General features: G+C 42.1%; 1 protein-coding gene across 8 annotated transcripts in view; it reads right to left on the bottom strand.

The window, feature by feature from the left end:
• Nucleotides 1-7,044: 7,044 nt before the first annotated feature.
• Nucleotides 7,045-19,744, bottom strand: part of Avl9 (AVL9 cell migration associated) — a 50,181-nt gene continuing 37,481 nt past the window's right edge. The window contains exons 16-20 of one of the 8 annotated variants that reach the window (XR_015685539.1): nucleotides 18,803-18,896; nucleotides 17,174-17,491; nucleotides 12,465-12,726; nucleotides 10,953-11,107; nucleotides 7,045-10,847 (exon numbers count right to left, since the gene is read on the bottom strand). Coding sequence is in view for 3 of the 8 variants with exons in the window: in XM_087657386.1 (XP_087513512.1) it covers nucleotides 18,599-18,716; nucleotides 18,803-18,896 (212 nt within the window). In the remaining 5 variants the exon portion in view is untranslated. 8 annotated transcript variants of the gene reach the window in all.

Here is a 19,744-nt window from a genome sequence, read left to right as displayed (position 1 = left end):
GGGCATAGATATTTAGGATTGAGAGTTCATCTTGGTTGATTTTTCCTTTGATGAATATGAAGTGTCCTTCCTTATCTTTTTTGATGACTTTTACTTGGAAATTGATTTTATTTGATATTAGAATGGCTACTCCAGCTTGCTTCTTCTGACCATTTGCTTGGAAAGTTGTTTTCCAGCCTTTCACTCTGAGGTAGTGTCTGTCTTTGTCTCTGAGGTGTGTTTCCTGTAGGCAGCAGAATGCAGGGTCCTCGTTGCGTATCCAGTTTGTTAATCTATGTCTTTTTATTGGGGAGTTGAGGCCATTGATATTGAGAGATATTAAGGAATAGTGATTATTGCTTCCCGTTATATTCATATTTGATGTGAGGTTATGTTTGTGTGCTTTCATTCTCTTTGTTTTGTTGCCAAGACGATTAGTTTCTTGCTTCTTCTAGGGTATAGCTTGCCTCCTTATGTTGGGCTTTACCATTTATTATCCTTTGTAGTGCTGGATTTGTAGAAAGATATTGTGTAAATTTTGTTTTGTCATGGAATATCTTGGTTTCTCCATCAATGTTAATTGAGAGTTTTGCTGGATACAGTAATCTGGGCTGGCATTTGTGTTCTCTTAGGGTCTGTATAACATCAGTCCAGGATCTTCTGGCCTTCATAGTTTCTGGCGAGAAGTCTGGTGTGATTCTGATAGGTCTCCCTTTATATGTTACTTGACCTTTTTCCCTTACTGCTTTTAATATTCTTTCTTTATTTTGTGCGTTTGGTGTTTTGACAATTATGTGACGGGAGGTGTTTCTTTTCTGGTCCAATCTATTTGGAGTTCTGTAGGCTTCCTGTATGTCTATGGGTATCTCTTTTTTTAGGTTAGGGAAGTTTTCTTCTATGATTTTGTTGAAGATATTTACTGGTCCTTTGAGCTGGGAGTCTTCACTCTCTTCTATACCTATTATCCTTAGGTTTGATCTTCTCATTGAGTCCTGGATTTCCTGTATGTTTTGGACCAGTAGCTTTTTCCGCTTTACATTATCTTTGACAGTTGAGTCAATGATTTCTATGGAATCTTCTGCTCCTGAGATTCTCTCTTCCATCTCTTGTATTCTGTTGGTGAAGCTTGTATCTACAGCTCCTTGTCTCTTCTTTTGGTTTTCTATATCCAGGGTTGTTTCCATGTGTTCTTTCTTGATTGCTTCTATTTCCATTTTTAATTCCTTCAACTGTTTGATTGTGTTTTCCTGGAATTCTTTCAGGGATTTTTGCGATTCCTCTCTGTAGGCTTTTACTTGTTTATTAATGTTTTCCTGTGCTTCCCTAAGTGTGTTCAGGTCTTTCCTGAAGTCCTCCAGCATCATGATCAAATATGATTTTGAAACTAGATCTTGCTTTTCTGGTGTGTTTGGATATTCCATGTTTGTTTTGGTGGGAGAATTGGGCTCCGATGATGGCATGTAGTCTTGGTTTCTGTTGCTTGGGTTCCTGCGCTTGCCTCTCGCCATCAGATTATCTCTAGTGTTACTTTGTTCTGCTATTTCTGACAGTGGCTAGACTGTCCTATAAGCCTGTGTGTCAGGAGTGCTGTAGACCTGTTTTCCTCTCTTTCAGTCAGTTATGGGGACAGAGTGTTCTGCTTTCGGGCGTGTAGTTTTTCCTCTCTACAGGTCTTCAGCTGTTCCTGTGGGCCTGTGTCTTGAGTTCACCAGGCAGCTTTCTTGCAGCAGAAAATTTGGTCTTACCTGTGGTCCCGAGGCTCAGGTTTGCTCGTGGGGTGCTGTCCAGGGGCTCTCTGCAGCGGCAGCAACCAGGAAGACCTGTGCCGCCCCTTCCGGGAGCTTCAGTGCACCAGGGTTCCAGAAGGTCTTTGGCTTTTTCCTCTGGCGTCCGAGATGTGTGTGCAGGGAGCAGTCTCTTCTGGTTTCCCAGGCCTGTCTGCCTCTCTGAAGGTTTAGCTCTCCCTCCCACGGGATTTGGGTGCAGAGAACTGTTTATCCGGTCTATTTCCTTCAGGGTCCGGCGGTGTCTGTGGCAGGGGTCCTGCCGCTCCTGGGCCCTCCCCCACGGGAGCCCAGAGGCCTTATACAGTTTCCTCTTGGGCCAGGGATGTGGGCAGGGGTGAGCAGTGTTGGTGGTCTCTTCCGCTCTGCAGCCTCAGGAGTGCCCACCTGACCAGGCGGTTGGGTCTCTCTCTCACCGGGTCTGGGAGCAGAGAGCTGCTGCGGGCCAGGATCCGCGGGTGTGGGACTTCCGGTAAACACAGAACGTGCCCGGTTCTAGAGAAATTCTGCTTCCGTGTGTCCCAAGCTCACCAGGCAGCTTTCTTGCAGCAGAAAATTTGGTCTTACCTGTGGTCCCGAGGCTCAGGTTTGCTCGTGGGGTGCTGTCCAGGGGCTCTCTGCAGCGGCAGCAACCAGGAAGACCTGTGCCGCCCCTTCCGGGAGCTTCAGTGCACCAGGGTTCCAGAAGGTCTTTGGCTTTTTCCTCTGGCGTCCGAGATGTGTGTGCAGGGAGCAGTCTCTTCTGGTTTCCCAGGCCTGTCTGCCTCTCTGAAGGTTTAGCTCTCCCTCCCACGGGATTTGGGTGCAGAGAACTGTTTATCCGGTCTGTTTCCTTCAGGGTCCGGCGGTGTCTTCGGCAGGGGTCCTGCCGCTCCTGGGCCCTCCCCCACGGGAGCCCAGAGGCCTTATACAGTTTCCTCTTGGGCCAGGGATGTGGGCAGGGGTGGGCAGTGTTGGTGGTCTCTTCCACTCTGCAGCCTCAGGAGTGCCCACCTGACCAGGCGGTTGGGTCTCTCTCTCACCGGGTCTGGGAGCAGAGAGCTGCTGCGGGCCGGGATCCGCGGGTGTGGGACTTCCGAGTATTTCTTATATACATTTCGAGTGTTATTCCCTTTCCCGGTTTCCGGGCAAACATCCCCCTCCCCCCTCCCCTTCCTTATGGGTGTTCCCCTCCCAACCCTCCCCCCATGGCCGCCCTCCCCCCGCCAGTCTAGTTCACTGGGGGTTCAGTCTTAGCAGGACCCAGGGCTTCCCCTTCCACTGGTGCTCTTACTAGGATATTCATTGCTACCTATAAGGTCAGAGTCCAGGGTCAGTCCATGTATAGTCTTTGGGTAGTGGCTTAGTCCCTGGAAGCTCTGGTTGCTCGGCATTGTTGTACATATGGGGTCTCGAGCCCCTTCAAGCTCTTCCAGTTCTTTCTCTGATTCCTTCAACGGGGGTCCTAGTCTCAGTTCAGTGGTTTGCTGCTGGCATTCGCCTCTGTGTTTGCTGTATTCTGGCTGTGTCTCTCAGGAGCGATCTACATCCGGCTCCTGTCGGCCTGCACTTCTTTGCTTCATCCATCTTATCTAATTGGGTGGCATGAAAAGAAATTTTGAAAATAAACCTGAAAGTCAATTATAACTGCTGGGTCTGAGACATGGGGCAAGAGTGGAGTAAGATCAGTAGTTAGATGTCAGCAATTCTATGCTACATGCCATGTATGTGCAGGAATATATACAATCCCAGGACATAACGTATGCCAAAAAGTTGAAAAGGAGGCCCTACCAAGATGGCTTCGCAGTTAGAGCATGCAGGGATGATGACCTGAGTTCAATTCCTGGATTCTACTCCCAGGAGTTGTCCTCTGACCTCCGTCCGCATGTGCATTGGGTCATATGTGAGTACCTCCCCGTAAATAGGAAATTAACAACAGTGAAATTCTATTTCTTACCCTGATGGGCCATGTCTCCAACAGGTGCATAACGTTGCTAAAATAATGACTTGTGCCTTGGGGATACTGAAGCCACAGTGTTGCTGGAGTAAAACATGGCGTGCCTGTGATGCTGCCAGGGTAAACCTACTACAGTGCCAGCCATGAAATCACAGCACAGACCCAGTGAAGATTAGCACTTAGGAGAATGGAGCGGGAAGACTGTCTGTCTAAGCTAAAGTGTCTCAAACAAAATACAAACAGCATAACATTAGGGTTATACAGCCTGGGAGTGTAGTGGGCTACACCCCGCAGGTTTATGTAAATATTCCCTAGTGCTGGCTCAGTAACAGTTATTCTTCAGTCTACATCTCCACCCCTAAGTAATCATATATGCTTTGAATTGGCAAAATCTGAAAGTCTGCCAGAGCATTGGGTGAACAGATACATAAGACAAACCTTTAAAAAAGTGGTCAAAAAGCTAAGAAGAAACTACTAGAAAATGTGTGGGTATTATATGTGTGGGTATTAGTTTATTATCTGCTCACTGTGGCCACAGGACCCAACAGACAGGAATCTCTGCCCCACCCAGCAGGAAAGGTGCACACAGCAACTGGACACCATAATGAGCACTCCCTGTGCCCAGAATGTATCACACAAAGTGATGCCAGGCCATGGTCATCAGAGGTCATCCATCACTAGGAGTCCTCATCATGTAGGCTCCACACCACCTGAAGTGGTATTCCTTTGGCCTTCCAAAACAGAAGTATCAGCTGGGAACAAGTATTCAAAACAAGAATCTGTGGGGAGTCTTTCCGATTCAACCTCAACAGTGGAATTCCGTTTAAAGGAAACAGTCAGAACAGACAATCCATGGAATAGAAAGCACTGGTGGCTGGGAGGGGCCGCTGGGAGGGAGTGACTGCTAGTGGACAGAGTTTCCTTTTGGAGTGGCAGAAATAGACAGTAGTGAGAACTGTCAATCTTTCTGAATAGCCTAGAAGCTACTGTAATTTTTTAAAATTATGCTTACTTATTTATGGGTTGGGCGTGAAGATCAACTTTGTGGCATAGGTTCTCTTCTTCCAACTGGGTTCCAGAGACTCAACTTAAAAGCTCAGGCTTGGCCTCAAGCTGAGCACCCTCCTGCTGACTCATTTTACATATTCCTGTAAACTATTTTAAAAAGGTAAAAATTACATACCATAAATTTTATGGTGTATACATCATATTGCAATAAGATAGAGCACTATAAGACTTAGAGACGTTTGCTGTTTTATTGCATGATAATATTCAGAAATTTTTATTTTGAAATTTAAAAACATTTATAAAAAACCTTCATCTTGGGAGGCAGAGGCAGGAAGATCTTGGTGAGTTTGAAGACAGCCTGGTCTACAAAGTTTGTTCCAGGACTGCCAGGGCTGTTATACAGAGAAACTCTGTCTTGAAAAACAAAAGGCAAAACACAAAACAAACAAACCTTTCAATTTTGGTGCTGGAGAGATGCTCTACTGGAGGACTTTGGTTTAAATCCCATCCTGAGGCTTCACTGAGGCTTGACGCAGTGGAATACATCTGTAATCCCAGTACTTGGACCACAGAAGCAGGGGTCAATTTAAGGCTATCACAGACTATATAAGACCCTGTCTCAAAAAACAAAAAAAAAACCAGACCCACCCAAATCCACCACATGAAACTGAGCTCAGCATCCAGAAACAGCTATTTGGGGACTACAGAAGCAAAGCAGTGATTCCCCATCCCAGACACCGGATGGCTTTAGAAAAGACAATAGTCGCTACCCATACTGAACCCCCTTCCCCATCCTTAGCTATAAAAACCTCAGCTCAAGGCATGTACTGTGATCTAAATTCTGCTCACTGAAGGACTGGGTCCCACATCCCCATCAAAGCATAGCCAGAACTAGACATTTTACTGCTATGACATTAAATAATGCTGCTCTAGCTGGTTGAAACCATCTATGTTTCTCATAAAAAATCTCTTTTATTTCTCATAAAAACTTATTTCTTATTTATCCTTACACTATCTAAAACACCTTGGTGTACTTGGGGACTACTGTGTGTTATAAATTAGTAATTTACTATACATGAAAAGATTTTTTTCTCATATAGAAACATAATTTTTCATTATGGAAGACAAAGTTCCTAAATATTTCCCACCTCATTCTTCAGCTTGTAAATATTAAACTATCAGACTTTGGACTGTGTTGTGTTATAATGTAAGATATTTCATTTTATATATTATATAATTTTATATATTATATTTTTATATTATATATTATTCTACATTTATTTTTTATATATTTTGCTTTAAAAATACTTTTTACATTTTCATTTTAGCATGTATATTACACTCCTGTTCTCATGCCATGGCATATGGGAGTCAGTTCTCTTACTTCCACCGTGTGGGTTCTGAAGACTGAACTCTGGGCATCACGCTTAACTATTTTGATGCTCCTGGTTTTTTATTTTTTGAAATAGGGTCTCATGTAGTTCATAATGGTCTTTAATTTTTTCCTGCTGCCATCTCCCAAGAGCTGAGATTATAGCCCTATATTTTATATGCCACTGAGAATCAAACCCAGGACTTCACTAGGCAAAAAAGATATATCCTCAGCCCACAATGTTTGATTCTTAAAATTGTTCTTTGATGCTGCCACCGTAGACCATATTGATATGGCCTGTGCTGCCATCTGAGACCGTGGTGATGTTCAGGTCCATGGTCCTACTGCAGCCTGAGTCTTTGTTGATGCCCATGACCTGTGTTGCCACCAAAGGCCATGAGGATGTCCATGGTTTATACTGTAGCCTGAAGCCATAATATCAATATTACATGATATACATGGCCTGTGCTGAAGACTAAGATCTTGTTGATGTTCTTGCCCTGTGTTGCTGAGGGCTGTGATGGTGTCTGTAGCCGATGCAGTGACATAGGGCTGTATTGATGTGTGTGGTCTGCACTGCCGCCTGAGACCATGCTGAGGTTTGTGGCATGTGCCAATGCATTGATGTCTATGGTCAGTGCTGTTGCCAGAAATTATGTGTAAATTCATGATCCATTCTTCCACTGACTGTAAAGAACAAGGAAGATACTTCTGCCATGGTATTGATGATTACAGACTCACAGTTAATAGGACATAGAAGGCTTCCATGACAACCCTTATTCCCACATGAAAAACAACGTAATAGCCTAGACAGAAAGCCATTGAAGAGAATTTCTAAAAATTGTGATAAAGATGGTGAAATGTCAACAGTTGGGTTGGGGATTTAGCTCAGTGGTAGAGCACTTGCCTAGCAAGTGCAAGGCCCTGGGTTCGGTCCCCAGCTCTGAAAAAAAGAAAAAAAAAAATGTCAACAGTTGATGGCTTCTTTAAGGAGTCAGCCACCAGTTTCACCATACTTCAGTGAGTATATAAACCATCACAAATTGGACCTTTTTTTGTTTGTTTGTTTGTTTGTTTGTTTGGCAGAGGGGGAGATCAGAGAAGGTTGCAAGGATAGGGTTGAGGACCTGGGAGTACTGGGAAGTGAGAGTGCTCAGGGTATATGATGTGAAATTCCCAAATAATCAATGAAAAAAATGTTATTTGAGGCCAGTTCCATGGCTCAGCAGGTAAAAGAACTTGGTGCCAAGTCTGATAACATTCCAAATGTGATCCTAAGAACTCACATGGTGGAAGGAGAGAACTGACTCCTGCAAGTAATCCTTGGACCTACACATGCATGCTGTGGGACACACACACACACACACACACACACACACACACACACACGGCGGGGGGTGGGGAGGAGAGGGGGAGGAGAGAGGGGTTGAGGAGAGGGGGGAGAGAGTTTAGTGTTTTAGGACAAAAGTAGAAAGAGCTGACTTCCAAGAAGGTGAGCCCTGACCTGCACATGTACCACACATAGAAACTCAAATACTCTAAGAATGATAGTACAGCTTTTAAAAAAGATTGTATGTAAGTACACTGTCGCTCTCCTCAGACACACCACAAGAGGGCATCGGATCCCATTACAGATGGTGTGAGCCACCATGTGGTTGCTGGGAATTGAACTCAGGACCTCTGGAAGAGCAGTCAGTGCTCTTAACCACTGAGCCATCTCCCTAGCCCTAAAAATATGTCTTTTAAATCACTCAATAGCCTGAGGTTAGGACAGAATTGACCCTTAACACACTTGTGATAGTTTGTATTTTGCATCTGTGCTAGGTGGTATTTTCATTGATCAACTCTGAAAAACATTTAGGTCTTGTGGTATCAAATATTCTGCCAGAATTTAATTCAATTGAAATTAAGCATACCCAAGCTGGGTGATGGTGGTACATGTCTTTAACCCCAGCCCTCAAGGCAGTGGCAGGTGGATCTTTGAGTTTCTGGTCTACAGAGCCAGTTCAGGACAGCCAGGGCTGCACAGAGAAATCCTGTCTTGAAAAACAAAATACCAAAACCAAAAACAACAAAAATCATGCCCTTCTCATTAGTATGCAAGTTGTTTTACATTTCATTAATGGTACAATTGAACTACTAATTTAATTATATACTGTGATATAATTATATACTGCACTGATTTATTTTTCCTCTCAACATGAAACAAGCTAGGTTCATCTAGGAAAACTTCAATTGAGAAAACCCTCCATCAGATTGGCCAGTTGTGGGGGTTTTCTTGATTAATGGTTGATGAGGGCCCAGCTGACTGTGGATAGTACCACTCATGGGCAGGTGGTCCTGGGTAATATAAACTAGGCTATCTATAGAGAGCAAAGCCAGTAAACAGTATCCATTCATGGCCTCAAGGTGGATGTTATCACAATGGTAGGCTTTGGGTAAGCAGAGGGGCAATGGTTGGTGGTACAGTGATCTTAGTAGTCCAACATCCTCCCCAGGCCTACTTCTTACTTTTGCTATGCTGGGGACCAAGGTCCTGGTACATTAACCCTAGGCTACATTTAAATGATGCCCAAACCACAGCATCCCCACTGCTGAACACTAAGGAATACTTACACTTGTACACCTGCATATTGTCTACAATGTCCCAATTGGGGAAAAAATGCACTTAGAACACACACACTCACACTTGTGCAAAAGCATGTAACATTGAATTTTTCTATTTTAATTTCTGTTAGCCCTATAGTTTCGTGAGACAATGTGTCATTATGCAGCCAAGATGTGGTGGCATGAAAAGGTTTGGCCCCCATAAACTCACGTTTGAATGCTTGACCCATAGGAAGTGGCACTATTAGGAGGTGTGGCCTTATTGGAGTAGGTGTGGCCTTTGAGGAAGTGTGTCACTGTGGAGGTGGGCTTTGAGGTCTTAGATATATGTGGAAGCTCTGCCCCATAGGAAGCTCCTCCTTGCAGCCTCCAGATCAAGATGTAGAACTCTCAGCTCCTTCTCCAGCACCAAAGCTGCCTGGATGGTGCATTGCTTCCTGTCATGATGATACTTTAACTGTACCTCTCAAACTATAAGCCATCCCCAATTAAATGTTTTTCTTTATAAAAATTGCATTGGTCAAGGTGTCTCTTCATAGCAATAAAACCCAAAAGCATCTGGCTGACCTTGAACTATTCTCTGGACTTGGCTGTGCTGGAGTTATACAGCTATATAACTACACCTGGCTTTTAGCCTTGGGATTTTAATAACAAAAAGTACTGGTTGAGCTGTCAAAAGTCTATCTGGGAATTTCCATCTCACAGGCATTCGGTGTGAGCAGATGATTTATCTAGGGCAGAGGTTTCAGTTTCTAAATGGATGGACACTATGGAACAAAGAACCAATTCAGGCCATGGCAGCCGAAAATGGTGCAACAGAATTGCTGCAGAGCTCTACAAAGTGCTCAGTGGCTGCTTTCTGGGGCAGAGCAGGTGGGAAGGCTCCTGTTCTTTGTTCACTCATCACTTTATTCTCCAGAGAAGTACAAGTTCCTGCTTAAAACAGGCTCATGGATTAGGTTGGCTAGAAGAATCTAGATGGACTTTTCACACCTGTAGACTAACCCCAGTGTGAAGTATGCAGAGTAGGTTTCTTTCTTGGAGCACTGTAGTAGTAGAGCCACATCTCTAGGCTATGCGGGAGACAGTAGCTGGAGCTGTTCGGGCCCTCAATGACTACCCCACCCCCACACCTATAGTGGCTTACAGTGCCTCTTGGTTAGTCACCTTACTGTCTAACCTCTGGAGAAACCTAAGAAGCCATTGCTCACAGTGACTGGATTTTGACTGAGAACAGTTGTGGGAGTTTTGTTTTGGGGCTTATTGTGTTTTGGACACATGTGTTTGGTTGGTGGGAAGCTGAGATTCAGTGAAAAAGGCTGGAGTAGCAGGTGAGTTCGAGATGGCCAGCCAAGAAACTGAGTTCAGTTCAGTTAAACAGGCTGTGGTGGTTAGACTCCTGAAGCAGCTCTCTAAGATGCTACCTGCCCCTAGGAAGCCCTGTTACCTTCCAAATTGTTTACTTTCACCAGGCTGATGGGACTCCCCTTGTCCTGACTTGACCTTATTTTTTGGTTTCATTTCCTTTCTGACCCTTGTTGTCACTCTTAACATTTGATTTCTCCAAGACATGCTGCTCCCTAGTCTTCATTTGTGCTGTTCACATAGCTCTGGGATCCTTAGTGTCTTCAAGTTCATGTTCAACTCCCTTCATGCTAAAACTCCCAACCTTTAGGTCTTGGCTCGGGCTCATAGGAACCTAACTGTCCCTGATGAACAGCTGCCACCCCCTAGGAAGGTGTTGGTTTAGTACTCTGGCTCACAAGTTAGTACGCTCTACCCTCTGGCAACTGGCAACCTATGGCAGCAAGCTATATTCAGCCGGAGATAGTGTGTGCTACCATGCAATATACACGACACACAGAAGATATTCAAATACTCCACAAGGAAGGCAGAACTTAATGTGTAGCCTGAGAGACTCAGTTGATGTTAACAAATTTCAAGTGGCCACAGACTGTAAACATTAGTTTCCTGGGGGAAAATTGAATCTCTGGTACAGTTAAAAGGCCCTCAAAGTTTGTGGCTGCCCAGGACAGGTTTGGAAACACTGGAGCCACCGTGAGACTATTTGACTTTGAGGACATCAGCCAATCAGAGTACCAAAACAAGGTCCCTTCATCCATCTCTACGAAGTGGTGCTGAGGTAATACTTTGCCAAGACCTGAAACAAAATGAGAAAAATATGGATAAGTTAAATGAGAATCTCAGCTAATATTTAATACTGTAAATTTACTGTTTTCCGTAAAGACTTCTCTTTAACGCTTACTGATTTTATGCTCCTCTTGTGTTTTTGCATGAACGTACAAAGATGAGAAGTTAGCTTCACAAGAGTTCTTCCTTGAAGAAATAAGCAGCAGCAAGATACACTATTCTTGTATGTCTTGATTTCACATGGCTCTAATGAAGAAATCCCAGGTAGTCCTGAATGTGAAACGCAAGAGTAAATAACTTCTACACTAGAGTGTCTTTATGATTGTGGGTAAAGGGCTTCTTAAAGAGAATACAAAGTCTCTAAATGTAATTGGGTAAATGCAACTAGATTAAGTATTTTTTTCATGTGCTAAAGAGAAGGTGAGAAATGCCCTTGAATGCTACACTTGAATAAGACCAGAGTTCAGGTCTTGGCTTCTACTTTAGATACCACCCGCGACTCCAGTTTTGGGGGATTGGATTCCCTCTTCTGGCTTTGATAGTCATGACACTGTGAAAAACCAACCTCTCAATATACACATAATTAAAAATAATTAAAAGAAAAACTAACTCTCAAGACATTGTGAAGAATGAATCATGGGAAATACCTGTTAAACCAAAAATGACAAAAAAACAGTATGCAGTATACACCCATGTGTATGACAGTTGAAAGATCTTGTCCTGTTGTGGCAGTAAATTAATCCTCTGGCAGCCGTGCTTGCTAGCGCTTCTCACTACCACCCCAAAGTTGTGGATTCTCAAATGAAAGGCACACACGTAGTTTTATTTTTAATATGTTCCAAAGCAGCTCAACAGCTGGGCTATTTCCAAATTTTCACGTAGCTAATGCCTTCCCTCCAATACTCCTGATTACTTACTAAGATCTAATTTCTATCTTTATTACCCCAGACCCAAATGGTGGTGGTGGTCGGGGAATTGGGGCCACTCTTACATGGCTGTACACTCCCACTTCTCTAGCTCTCAAGCCCAATCTTCCTGATTCCCCGTCATGGCAATTCTAAAACTTCTCTCTATGGTTCCCCTGCCTGGGAGTCCTGCCTCTGTCTCCCTGCCTGACCATTGGACACAGGCAACTTTATTTACCAATTAGAGCCAACTGGGGACAGGAACCCTCAGCATCTTTCAGGCAGAAGTTAGGGTTCCCTGTGATTTTGGGAGCCAAATTAACACAAATAGCATTAGAACCAATCTACAACAATTCACCCTTTCCATCCTTTAAAAAGGCCTCTTAGATATAGATTGAACATAGTTGTAAAAGTTATGTAAACTATAAGGTAAGATATACAATAATAACATCCAGTCCATCAAATTTGTCAATGTAGTACATTGCTATAACATCTAATTTAAAGAGTTTATAACTTTCTACCTGAATTGTTTTGATTTTTATCTTGTATTATCAACTGAAAAACCATCCTTTTATATCCAGACCACCTTCCTTAGTGCTAAAGGCCATACTCAATACAACCCCAGGAAAGGAACGTTTATCTTATTCCATGAACAAGTTGGAAGGAGTCACGGTGCACAGCAAACATGCCTGAAATCTTCAGTGTAATATTTTTAACCTTACCAGTCCAAGTGGAGAAATGGACTATAGTAGCACAGTTTCTTTCCTCCCTGGCCTTGACCATGAGGTGATTACATGACCAACCTCCTTAGAACTTGCATAGCATTCCTTCAGAGTTCCCCAGATGCTATATAGGGCTCTTTCTGCAGAGGTTTCCTAGAAAGCTGAGGTTCCACCATAAGCAGTATCAGGAGGAAGCTAGATTCGGTGTGGAGTCCTTCAGCTCACTTATGTGCTGTTTTCTTGACAAATGAAGAATGAAATGCTGTCCAGTTGTGAAGACCAGAAATCACACAGACAACATGCAGTTAAGTCCAGGAGATCAACAGCAGTGTGCAAGAGAAACAGGATAATTTTATTATCAGGTTTTCCTTAAAATAAAGATACAGTAGAAGCTCTACAGTTCAGCATGATTAGACATGATTTATAATTTGAATATGTTTTAGAAAACAAATGACAACAGAGATGAACCAGCACAAACTACAAAGCTACTAGAGAAAGCTATAGCTTAACTTCCTTAAAAGCTATTTTCCAACCATTAAGTGTCTTCACCAAGTCATTAATCAAATGCTTTCTAAATTTAGAAACGGATGATCAAGTGGACTGAAACATGTAATGCACAATCTTGCTTTTCCAGTTATAAAATAACAGTATCTTAACAAAATAAAATATGCTCTAAGCAGTTTCTGAAAACTTCAATGACCTTTTCTGGCTCAGTACCTGACTTGAAATGTTCAAATGTTTATATTGCACACAACATAAACTTTAGCAGCATACTATGTGCATGAGAAGCTGATGAAAAATAAGATTGGAAATCCCCTTAAATTGTGTTCAATATACATGATTTAAATATATAGTTTTCTATATCTTTAATTAGTGTAAGTAAAAAGGTAAATAGCACAGAAATACAAATGTATTTAGAGTTTTACAAAATATATCCAACGCCTTTGACATGCACAATCTTTTAATTTTGGAGTGTTATACCACATGAGGAAGCCAGTTTCTTCTTCATAATGTAGGTAGGAAGTCATTTTTATGAAGTTTTTTATATGAAAAAATAAAAACACATTCCTTTTGTCCCTAAAAAATTTTATGGAATGTTGGAAATTATGGAAAAACAATTTCAAATTAATGAAGTCAGAAGACTTGGAATGAGAAAATTCTAGCGGCACATTATGTTATGAGGAATGATGGTTATCGTCAAGTGATTCAGGGAGCATTCTGTCAGAGTTAAAAGCTACCAGGAGATGGCGTGGAAAGCCATGAATGCTGGGCCATTTCTCATTAAAGAATCAGTGTGCAAACGTTTCAGGGATCCTAAAGCAATACCCCAATACATTAACAGGCGGGTACCAGAGGCAGGAGCCAACACTTCTGTTCTAACAGGCTGCCCTCCGTGGAGGTTGTAGCAGACACTGCCTGTGGGTATAAATCAGGACGCTGGCCTGCAGGGCTTCTAAGCTTATCAACATGAAAGGAAGAGGGGCCACCGGCTGTTAACTCCCACAAAATTTTCTCCATAGAATATAAAGCTTCAATAATACCTGCCTACCAGGAAAAGAATGTTATAGCTTCACTTAAAAATGTAAATAGCAGATTACAATTCTAACTTCTGCCTAGACTCATGCCTTTCATAAGCTAAATACTGATGTCAAAATACTCTCCATTCAGACTTTAAGTGCCCTGTTTCTAAACCATGTGACAGCTTTTCATTTTTGTTTTCCTAATTTGCTTTTTCCTTGAATTTCTAAAGAAATAGCTAAAGAAAGCTATTTAAAAAAAAAAAAGTTAACTGCTTAGTACAAAATTTGAAAAGCAGAAAGGCTGAGGAAGTCCTGTCATGGGCTCTACTTTGCTGCCCAAGAAAGCCAACTGTTTCTTAATGCAAAAGGAGAGAACTGTTTTCAGGCTTGTGAACTAGTGAAGGATTTGAGGGCAGACAATTCATATTGGTTATAAATCAGATATACATATACAATTGCTCTACACTGTTACATGCAGCTTCAGAATTTCCACTCTACTCCACAGACTGACAGCTTTAGCTCTTTCCCCTCCTTATCTGCGTCACTGTCATTACACTAGGATCACAGTGGGCTTCCTCAAAACCATCTGAACAGCAGTGCAGCTACTGCCAATGTCTGCTTTCTGAAAACCTGAAAAATGGTGGTTGACTTTCACTCCCGCAGGCCTAGTTATAAACACTCAGTTCTTAGACACAAAAGCATTGGCAATCACTGGAGAAAGCGTGGTTTCCAATAGCCATAGCTCCTGGCAATAGGCAAAGGCCTAGTGTTGGCTAAAGAGCCACCATGCCAGGACTGGAGGGAGACTACTCATCAGCTAGTCTAGCTCACTGGAGCCTAAAATACAGTCTTCACGTGTGTTGGCTCACTGGCTGTATCTCCTATTCTCCAGGACACTGGCTGCTGCATTAGGTGATGCCCCTGCCAGCAACAAAATGTTGGGTCTTGAAAAGTCAACAGTTCCAAGAACCTGAAGGAAATAAGTGTATGGTCTTTTGACCATTCTAAGATGTTTTATATTCCAAGGTAAGTTATTTTATGCTGACCAGTTAAGTGACCATTTTAAGAGTTAAGTTTTTAACTACATTAAGAGAAAGTTCAATTAAAATATACACATAGTGGTGTGCTCCTATAATCCCAGTTGAGACAGAGGGAGGAGTTTGGCAATTTAGAGACCTATGTGGTAAGACTGTGAGACCATACACAGGGAGACCCATATACAACTCAAATGGGGAATGTGAAACAAAAGCAGTTACAATTTTCCCCCAAGTATATTTCAAGGTGAATGTTGCACTGCTTTTGTTTAGGTGACAGCAGGCATTTCCCCAAGTCATACAAACCTGATGCAAACTAAAGAACAACCATTATCTTACTAGCTAACCCAGGCACGGCTCCTAGCAATGTCAACTACCATGGGCCTATCAGTATGCTGCAGCCACATGAAATGATATCTAAGAACGAATTCTCAATAGTCTCGGCACAACCTTGATTGATGTGCCTCTCGCAGTTCTGTGTGGCTTTACTTTCTTCTCTTTTCAAATATTTAGTGACCAGAGAAAATTAATGGTGTTCTCCCATTAACCAATTAATTTGTTGTTACTGGACTCTCTCAAGTTATTATGCCCAATTGGAAGTAGTTTGTATTTTGTGGTTTTGTGTGAAAATCTAACTTGCAAAGTTTTAAAAATATTGAGTTATGCCCTATCTTCTTTTTATAGTCCTTAGGTAATCTCATAGGGGATAAATGAAATACAATTAATGTCCTTAATTAGGCCCCTTACTTTACCAATCATATGTAGATATAATGGTTATTCCACATGCCCTGTGCTACTGAAAAGGCAGATTGTTTCCCATAAGTACTCCCTGAGAACACCAACTAAGGACCCTCTGAAAGGCAAATGACAGTTACACATGACAAACACATGAATTAAATGAGAGGCTGGCAAATTCATGCCTGTGGTAATATGAAACTGATTTGCCAAGCAAGTGACTCGTAGCATGGGTGTGAACTCATTCTCTTGCTTCTTACTGTTCTTTCACTTGAGGTGTGTGTCCTTGTGTGTGTGAATATAAGCCTAGGCATGAGACACTGCTTATGTGGAGGTCAGAGGACAATTTTCAAGAGTTAGTTCTTCCTTTCCACGAGAGGCAGGGTCTCTCGTTTCTGCCAATTCATTGTTCACTCTAGGCTGGCTGGCTTTCGATATTCTAGAAGATTCTCCTGACTCTGCTTCCCACTTCATTGTAGGAACACTAGGATTACAGATGCGGCTTTTTATGTGGGTTCCAGAGATCTGGACTCAGGTTGTCATGCTTGCACAGTAAGCACTTCTCCTCACTAAATCTCCTTGGCCCACTTCTTGTTTTTCTAAATGTGAGCTAAGTCATGGTTTATATTTAACCTTTATTGGTCACTTTGGTTTTCTTTAGAAGGTGTCAGACCTGAATAAAGGAGGATTTTCAGTCAGGGAAATAGGAAGGTCAAGTGCCTTAAAAGCTCAATGCAGAACAAGACTAAGAGAAGGCCCGTGGATCTATCCAGATCCAATGGACAACCATACACATGAAGAAACAAGGCACATATTTTCAATAACGAAGTGCTGATCGGACAGCAACATAACTGGAGTTGATCAAGCTAGCGTGTGGGTCGTCAAAGTACTGCCTTCCAGACATGTGCCAACCCTTCAGTGCTGCTGAGTCAGCACTGCTGCTTCCTTGCACGAGTGCTGCCAGCAGGAGAGCAGCACAGGGGCATCTCTGCTGCTTCACACCAACTGTGACAGGAGACATTCATAGCAAATGGTATCTTACGTTCAGCTTTCCCCTCTTGACTCTCACAGCTCTGGGAAGTGAGTTGGCAGATATGTTTAGTGGGTAGAGTGTTTCCTCTAAGCCCCCATAAGAGCCCACCCTAGAACTCAGGCTGGAATGCATAGTCCCTACGCTTTACAAATACATTTTAGGGCTAACTTCAGAGATAGTCAAATAGTAATATAACTTAATTTTAGTCAATATAAATTACAATGACCATCTAAATATTTAAACAGCAAAATAGAACAAAATATACATATGTAAAAATTCTTCTAAGTAAACAAATGTACAATCTCAGAACTTAAAATTCACTAGAAGGTTCATTGTGCACATTAATTAGGCTCAGAATGAAGTGAAAGTAGTCAATTTAACCCCAACCTGGAAAGCTATTTCTGCTATGTTGGTTTCATCCATTCAGCATCCTGCAACTTTCATTTAGACAGAGTGCAACCGTCCATGTAAACAGTTTGTCGTCTTGGTCCCTGGGTATGGACCTTCGGATAGAGGAAGAAACCCTGGGAGCAGCAGATGGGGAGGGAGCATTACACCTTTGAAAACACAGCAGCTTCTGCTGCTGGACTCAGGGCTTCCCGTTGGGTGGCTCAGGAAGACTCTGAGGGGTGGATGTGGTGAAAGTAGATAGCCATGAAGACATAGCTGTCTTTGCACTGGAAAAAGCTCCTCCAACTGACTGGCCTGTGTGAAAAAGAAAAACAAAAGGAAAAATGGATGAGCTTAATATAAGGTTCAAGTATTTTGCATGCTGGGAATAAAATGTAGGCAGGTCCTTTAATAGTGAACCACATCTAATATTTGGTTAGACAACGAGAACCCAATAAACATGAATAAGGTTAAGTCACTTGTAGTTACTGAGACACCACTTAAATTTTTAGTTCAAAAGACTAAACTGAGTAATATTTCAACACACTAGGCACTTTGTGGGGGCTAATAACATAATTTTGTAGCCATAGCACTAGCAATTCTGACTGTAATGAGAATTATCTGGAGAGCTTAAATAGCTAAATATACAGGTGGAGAGATGCCTCAGGAATTAAGACTGTTTACTGTTCTTCCAGGATCAAATTCAGTTCCTAGCACCCATATCAGGAGACTCAACACTGCCTTTAACTCTAGCTCCAGGAGACCCAATGCTTCTGGTCTCCATGGATACCCACGCACACATGTAGACAGAACACAGGCACACATTCTCTGAAGCTACTTGTATTAGAAGAGTAGTACTATACTAGAAGAGAGTCTTGTAGGTCTCAAGTCTTGTTATTTTAAAATAATATTTTGAAGCTGCTGTGAGTGTGAGATTATTTAAGTCACTGATGTTAGAGAAAGGGGGTGTAGAGGAGACTTGGGTTGCAATTTAATTAACAGCAGCAACACCGGAAACCAAATATAGCAGTCCTCCCTGCCTATGGTTTCAGTTCTTACATTTGAGTTCCCTGACATCTTAATCTTCAGAGAATTATATCCAGGTGATAAATGTTCAATGGACTATTTTAGAAATAAATTATTTATAAATTATAAATTTCAGTCTAAGTACACCCATCACACTTTCCAGTTGTGCCCTACTCATATCTCCTTTTGTCTAATGTATACATGCTTCTGTTCCGCCTACCAGGCATCTGGTAGACACCTGGTTATAGACTCAGTCCCATGGTGTGCAGGTGGGTTCTCATTAACTTGACACAAGCCTAGACATATCTGAAAGGGGGAATCTTAATTGGGAAAATGCTACTAACAGACTGTGCATACATTTATAGGGCATTTTCTTGATTAATGATTAGTGTAGGATTATTTAGCCCACCGTGGTTGGTACCACTCCTGGGCAAGTGGTCTTGCTGGTATGCAGGCTGAGCAAGGCACTGAGCAAACCAATAAGCAGCCTTGACTTCTCTCGATGAACTGTGTCCTAGGACATGAAGCCAAACAAACCCCTTTTACTCCAAGTTGCTTTTGATCATGATTATCAAAGCAATAGAGCCCTGACTAAGATACCTGGTATCGCAGTGTCTATGTTCCAGTAACCCTAAAGGCAAGAGCAGTGGAGCTGGCAATTTGAACACGGCAAAGAAGAGCTGTAAAGTGATTTCTTTAAACGAAAAAGTGAAAAAATTTTGAGTGACAGAATATATTCATATAACTTTAACTAAAATATACTGTTATAACTCTCTCATCCTATTATTGCTGTTAATTCCTGTGGTTAATTTACATGTTAATGTTTTATCACAGGTTGGATGTGCAAAAGAAACAAAACAAAAACACAAACAAAAAACCATGGCATGTCCGTAGTTGTGAGTCTTCTCTGTGACTCTTTGAATAGATCTCTTGGATGTGGGGGTAGGCTACTGTAGTGATGCTTATGTCTTCAACAAAGCTAATTTTTTCTATTAAATATAAGAATTCAAAATAAATCAAATGTATAACCATACAGAAACAAATATATCAAATTTCATTCCTCTGGCAATAAAATATACCTAGCAGTAGGGCTATGTGTTCTGTGTCTTTTAAAAGGAGTCCAAAGAGTCCTTACACCAACTTTCTGTAGGTGTGAGGAGGGCTAGCTACCAAGATCATTAGGACATTCTTATACTGGGGCTTTTGTGTTTTGCTCAATAAGAGTTAACAGTTATATTTCTGTTATGGGTTAAACATAAAATGTCCTGCATGGGCCCACATGTTTGAATACTTTCTCTCTGCATGGTGATACTACTTTGGGAGGCTAAGGAACTTTGGGACCTGTGGTCTAGCAGAAGTGAAGTGTTACATGGGCATTTGAAGTTGTATCTATTTCCAGCTCCAGCTCTCTGCTTCCTGGTCTACTAGGATATAAAGAGCAGCAGTCACGTGCTCACACTGTTATGCATTGCACAACTTTGCCGACCTCATAAACTGTGCCCTTTAAAACCATAAGCCAAAGCAGAGTCAGGTATGGTCAAA

The sequence above is a fragment of the Rattus norvegicus genome, chromosome 4 (assembly GCF_021556685.1).
Source record: "Rattus norvegicus strain SHRSP/BbbUtx chromosome 4, alternate assembly SHRSP_T2T, whole genome shotgun sequence".
NCBI lineage: Eukaryota > Metazoa > Chordata > Mammalia > Rodentia > Muridae > Rattus > Rattus norvegicus.
Note: the sequence above shows the minus strand (reverse complement) of the source record. Positions and strands in the feature narration are given on the sequence as shown.